Genomic DNA, 6,315 nt, shown 5'->3' with positions numbered 1-6,315 from the left:
TAGTTATTTAATATTCTGCACTTTGTTCCTCATTGCAAATAAGATGAGCTTCACTGAAAACATAAAGAAGTCCATTATCTTTATTACACAATTAACAAATGTCATGCTTATTTCTTTTGACACTTTTTAAAAAAAATAACATCATAAAATATATATCAATTCGACACAAGAAAAATCAATTATAGAAATATTTAAACATGCACAAAATATCACTTTTAATTCCTGAACAGTTTACGGTAGCTCAGAATGAATACCTGGAATTATACACATAAGCCTGATTTCATCCTCATGGGGCTGACAGATTCCAAGGAGATCCAGCTGGTCATCTCTGTGATCTTTCTCCTGATATACCTGCTCACTGTGCTGGGGAACACAGGCATGATACTGATCATTCGTCTAGATGTCCAGCTTCACACTCCGATGTATTTCTTTCTCACCCACCTATCATTCCTTGACCTCAGTTACTCAACTGCCATCACACCTAAAACCTTAGAGAATCTGCTGACTTCTTCTAAGAATATTTCCTACATGGGCTGCTTCACTCAAATGTACTTTTTTGTCCTTTTGGCTGCTACTGAGTGTTTTCTTCTGTCTTCCATGGCCTATGATCGGTATGTAGCTATCTGTAACCCTCTGCACTATTCAGTTATTATGTCCAGCCGATTCTGCAGTATCCTTCTTGGTGGGTCATATGTGCTTGGAGCTCTGGATTCCACTGTCAATATGTTATGTATGGCTACATTGGATTTCTGCAACTCTAATGTCATCCAGGACTTTTTTTGTGACACATCCCCACTTATAGCCTTGTCTTGCAGCAACACAGATGATATTGAATTCATTATATTCATTTTCGCTGGTTCTACTCTATTGATGTCACTTATCACAATATCTGCATCTTACATGTCCATTCTTTCTACTATTATGAAGATCAATTCCACTTTAGGTAAACAAAAAGCCTTCTCAACTTGTGCCTCTCATATCCTGGCAGTCACCATATTTTATGGGACCATGATCTTCACTCATTTAAAGTCAAATAAATCTTTCTCCTTGGGAAAGGATCAAGTGGCTTCTGTGTTTTACACCATTGTAATACCCATGCTGAACCCACTCATCTATAGTCTCAGAAACAAAGAAGTGAAAAGTGCTGTCAGTAGAGTTATGAAGAAGAGAGAGAGAACTCTGGACACCTAAGAAAACAATTACACTAAGAAATTAACTTTCTTTTATTTGAATTATCGCCCTGGCCTCTCCATCTGAAAATAAAAAAGTTTTAGTTCCTTATTTTTTGTAGAGTTTTAGTTATACAAACATTTCTTGGCAATTTCTAGGTATGTGTTTTGAAAAGTACATTTTATAATGGCAAATGAAATACTTGCTATGCACATGGTTTAATTATCTGATTTTTGGTCAACTAATATAAAAAATAAAATGTGATTATAGTTCTTAAAATTCTACCCTGAACAAATCTTATTATTACATAATGATTAAGACAATTTTCAAAGTGATCACAGTGTCAGGTGGCATCCTTTCTAATATGATTCATCAAATTTCACAGATCATTTAATTCTCAATTTCATCGGCAACAGAGGAGAATAATTCTAAAACAATATTTTATGATGATGTTTGAAATCCATTTGAGGAAACAATCACTAATGACATTATAAGCATATTGATTTACATGAAGCAAGTTTGCTTGTATATAAAGTCTTTTTACCTTATGTTTTAGAAATTATATCTAGTTATGCTTAATCACAAAGAATTATCTGAAAAGAAATACAATCTGTATTTTCAAAGTTTGAGTGCAAACTAAATTAATAAATATAACTAAGTTACAGACAAATATGGGTTGCAATTCATAACTGACACTTTCCTGAATAGAAAACCTGTAACAGCCTGGTGATTAATCCCAGCACTCGGGAGGCTGAGGCAGGCGGATCTCTGTGAGTTCGAGGACAGCCTGGTCTAGAAGAGCTAGTTCCAGGACAGGAACAAAGAAAAAAAACCTATAACAATTATGAACATTCTGGCACGGGTTCTTCTCAGTCTAATAATGAGCATGTGTGTCTCTGTATGATAGACAGACACGAAATTCTCATTGCCTTCTCCATCCTTTGCTTCATCCTTCTTCATCCATTGTTTAAGGACAATTGTAATTGGACTGCTAATTTATTTTTAAAACATCTAATATTTGGTAATCCATTTGCCACCACGTGTTTTCCATAAATGTGGAGTCAACACACTATTCTCTTCTTACATTATTTTGAATATGACATATCAAAAATTTATCAGGTCAGAAATCTGCATGTTATAATACCCTCGTGTAATCTTTCTGTTAACTCTTTTGGAAACAAAATCATTCTCAAAATATCAAATAGTTTATTATTTACTCATCTTCCTTGATCTAATTTAAATAATTTTCAAAGTTATTTAAAAATAAACTTTTGAGAGTAGAGTTGAGAAATGCAATTTCTGGACAAAACGCAGCCCTTGAGACCACAATAAAATAACGGCAGTGGATGTCTTCACTTGCCTGCCATTGAATGGTCTCCTCAGTCTTCACGCATTGAGAGAGGAAGAGCTCAGCGTGGTCTGTTCATAGCGTTGTGTCCAGTCTTCAGTAGGCTGTCTTAGTGCTACTTTTGCAACCTGCAATACCTCTCTAGATTTGGATATCAATATTGCTTATACAGTTCAAATTAACAATGTGACCTTTGGGTCCTGGATAACTATTTTGTCTCTGGGATTTCTAGTACGGCATGGCTTCCAGTACAGTAGAAGTTTTCTGCCAAGTTGTGGGATGTGAAAGGAACTCAGTGGAGGAGTTGCTCTTGGCAACTTCGTGTCAGCTCTAGGAAGTCTTAGCTGTCTGTGGTTAGTGGTCTACTTGGGTCCCTAAAATTGACCTGGTAAGAAAAACAAAAGTTTTCTTCTGACACTGTGTGACAGAATATGGTGATGTTTGAGGATGATGGGAGTGCTTTAAGAACGATCACCTTGGGTTTCTAGATCTTCTATCTACTAAACCTATTGGAGTTTCTAGTTGAAATAATGGGCACAGTGGAGTGGTTGCAGTTTGGGGCTATTGCTTGGTCTTTAAGGCATTTTACCTGACATTGGATGGTGTCTTAACTTGGGTCTCAAGGATCAGTCTCGTCTGTGCTAAAGTAGGTCCTGGAGGTGTGTTTTGGGATATGGAGTCCAGGGGGTGGGATTCTTTAGTACTGAGACCCAGCCTGGTTTCCAGTAGAGTAGGAGCTGTTTGCCTAAATGTGGAGCACAGTAAGGGAATACAGTCTGGATTGTTGGATGGGCTTTAATGGGTGCTAGTTGTGGTAAGAGATGTCTTATGTTTCAACCCTAGAACTAGCCTGCTCTCTTGTAAAGTATACAGAAGGGTGATTCCGGATATGCTTCATATATATTTATATATAATTTGATTTTGCATTTTTTTTTTATTTTGTTTTGGCTTGTTGAAAGAGAAGTCTTCATGATCATGGTTGAGTTCTACACTTACCTGATGATAAAAGAAAAACAATTAGGATATATTTAAATATTATCCGGATTTATTAAAGTTTCAGCTGTAGATGCTTCTTGAAAATCCATAACTTCATTAAACCTTAATAGATGTCTAGGTGTTCAGTACCAGGCAAATGTTCACTATTGTTGAATCAATTTTAAATCCAATTTAAGAGGTTTCGGTTACTATCAAGATACATGTGCCACTAATGTACTCTTGGTTTTATGGTTTCCTTTTTTCCAGTTTATTTGTTTGCTTGTTTTGTTTTTTGCCATTCTGTTACTTGGTGTGGTTCATAGATATCATATGTATATAGGAGTTTTGGTAGTTTCCTTTTATTGGAAACTTGCATGAAACTTATGGGACCATAAAAGCTACTATGCAGTGAGAAGCCATTCTGGTCAGTTTTAGTTCTTGACTTCTTGGTTCTGTATCTGAAATGCATGGTTTGTTTGACAATAGAGACCTTCCCTACTAGTGGAAACTAATGGCGATAGTAATAAATGTTAATATATGATTGTCACCTGGAAACTCTGATCAATAAGTCAAGTGACTTCTTGTGCTTGATGTTGTAATTTTTGTTAGATGACCTTTGTCTATTGGAAGGAACAATTTTTACCAAGATAAAAAATTAATTTTAAATATATATGTTTATTTATAGAGGTTTACATATCATATACATGTTTTAGGTAAATATTTAGAAGTATGATTTCTTATGACATCTTAAGTACCCATCTGTTACTTTACCTTCCTATTCTTCTTCAATATTTACCTTTTACATGGGCCTAGTTTGAGCCTGTTTGCCCCAATAGATTACTTTTCGCTGCTATTTCCCTCTCTATAGTTCCATACTGCCCCAGACTCTGAATAGTTCATTTTTTCTTTATATACCTATAAATAAACTAAATTTAAAATACATTTAGACAACACTCTATTCACATCAGGGCATTTTTAAAAACTGTGGCTAGAGGAAATTATTTTTAATTTGAAAATGCTTACTTTGACAATGAGACTGTCATTATAGAATAGTAAATTTTAAATTGAAGAAGTGATTCTGCTGGACTTAAAAATGTTAGGTAAAAACAATAGAATATGTCTCCATATATTCACTAATAAGTGTGGTTCTCTCTTCTCATCATGGAACTTCCCTTTGCAGTAGAAAAAAAATACCATAACAAAATCTACAATAAAATAATTGTACAGTTGAGGAGCCCTAGCATTTTTTTTCATTTAGTCAAAGATATGTATTATTAGCTAATGTTTTGGAGTTAGTAGACACAGATGAGAAAAAAACATGAAGGATTGGTCTTTGAGGGTCTCTGTTGCCATTCTCAAAATGATATTTTCTAGTTCCTGACATTTACCTGCAAAGTTTATAATTTCATTCTCTTATAGATGAATTGTAGCCCATTGAGAATATGTATCACATTTTTATTATCCACTGCCAGTTGAAGAACATTTAGTTTTTATTTTTTATTGTATTTATAGGTATATAAATAAATGTAGTACATCAGAAAAAAATAACACGGCTTTATGTTCTTTTTTGTGGGCTCTCAGAGAAAAGGAAAAACTTTTCTAAATTAGTCCTTTGACCTCAGTCCTTGACTCTTTGCCAAGAAATCTGTCTTAGAAATTGCCTCCTGAGAATGACCACATTATATGATGCTCATAACACTATATGAGTTGTCCTGGAGTTAAGGATTAGAGACAAAAGACATATATTGTGCTGCTCAGATTCACAATTGTCCATGGAATATATTTGGGCCATAAATTCCAATAAAACTTGATTTTGGCAAAGACCTGAGGAAAATATCAATAATAACCTAATTTATTTCTGAAGTTCTAAAAATGAGTTTACAAAAAAATGGAAAAAATAGTCAAAGGGAAAACAAAAGCTCTAAGACTAACATATTCAAATCCTTAAATAATTTTTCTCTTTAATTTGTGAGAAAATTTGGGAATTGAATATTTCCAGTCAAATGCTATAGGAAGTATTTTGACTTCATTTTTTTCTATCAAGGTTGGTATTCAGAGTAAGTATTTTTAAAACTGTAAAGACTTAAAGTAATTAAAATAAAGATTATATTAAAATATAAGAATACATTCTATTTGGTACTTTCAAAGGTAACATCAGGATTGTGTCAAACAGAATAGGTGGAAGGAGAGAACCCCAGATATGATTCATACGTCATGAATAATTTTATTTTAAAACTGTTTTGAATATTCAAAACTTACTCCATTTTTTATTGATAATTATTTTTATTAACGCAGGCTATTAAAATTCTGTAAAAATTAATTAGACTTAAATGATATTGGAAAAAGCAGGAAATGATGTATCAAAGTTGATTTCAATCTTTGTTCACTAAATGTGTGACATTTCATTTAGACTTAACTGGAAAAAGATTATGACTAACATCTTTGGTACCTTACATTTTTACAATGATTCAAAACTCTAAATGAATTCTTCTCTGTTCACATAAATTAACTGAATTTTTGGCCTCTTATATGCCTATAAAATACGATAATAATTATTATCACATACATGATAACATTTTCTGTGCATTAAATTCATAAAAGGATATTATTTAAACTAGTATCAAGTTTTTTAAATATAGCACATTTTATTAGAGATGATAACATTATCAAATGGCATTTTGTACTTAAAACTGGTAATTGAATTATTTGCTGTTATATGCTATAGGTATAAAAAACTACAATAGCAAAATGCACAAGAATCTCTATGCCATCCTAAAAACAAAACATTATCTTTGATTTCTTATCATGTACGGATATTCACT

General features: G+C 33.1%; 1 protein-coding gene across 1 annotated transcript; it reads left to right on the top strand.

Moving 5' to 3' along the window:
* The first annotated feature begins 246 nt into the window (after positions 1-246).
* On the top strand, positions 247-1,191 carry LOC126497787 (olfactory receptor 8H1-like). The gene has a single exon (XM_050135960.1). The coding sequence runs from the start codon at positions 247-249 to the stop codon at positions 1,189-1,191; it is 945 nt and encodes a 314-aa protein (XP_049991917.1).
* Positions 1,192-6,315: the final 5,124 nt, after the last annotated feature.

This window comes from Alexandromys fortis, unplaced genomic scaffold, assembly GCF_014885135.2.
Source record: "Alexandromys fortis isolate MF-2015 unplaced genomic scaffold, M_Fortis_MF-2015_v1.1 scaffold_23, whole genome shotgun sequence".
Taxonomy (NCBI): domain Eukaryota; kingdom Metazoa; phylum Chordata; class Mammalia; order Rodentia; family Cricetidae; genus Alexandromys; species Alexandromys fortis.
The sequence above is the reverse complement of the archived record's forward strand: the minus strand, read 5'-3'. Positions and strand labels throughout refer to the sequence as shown.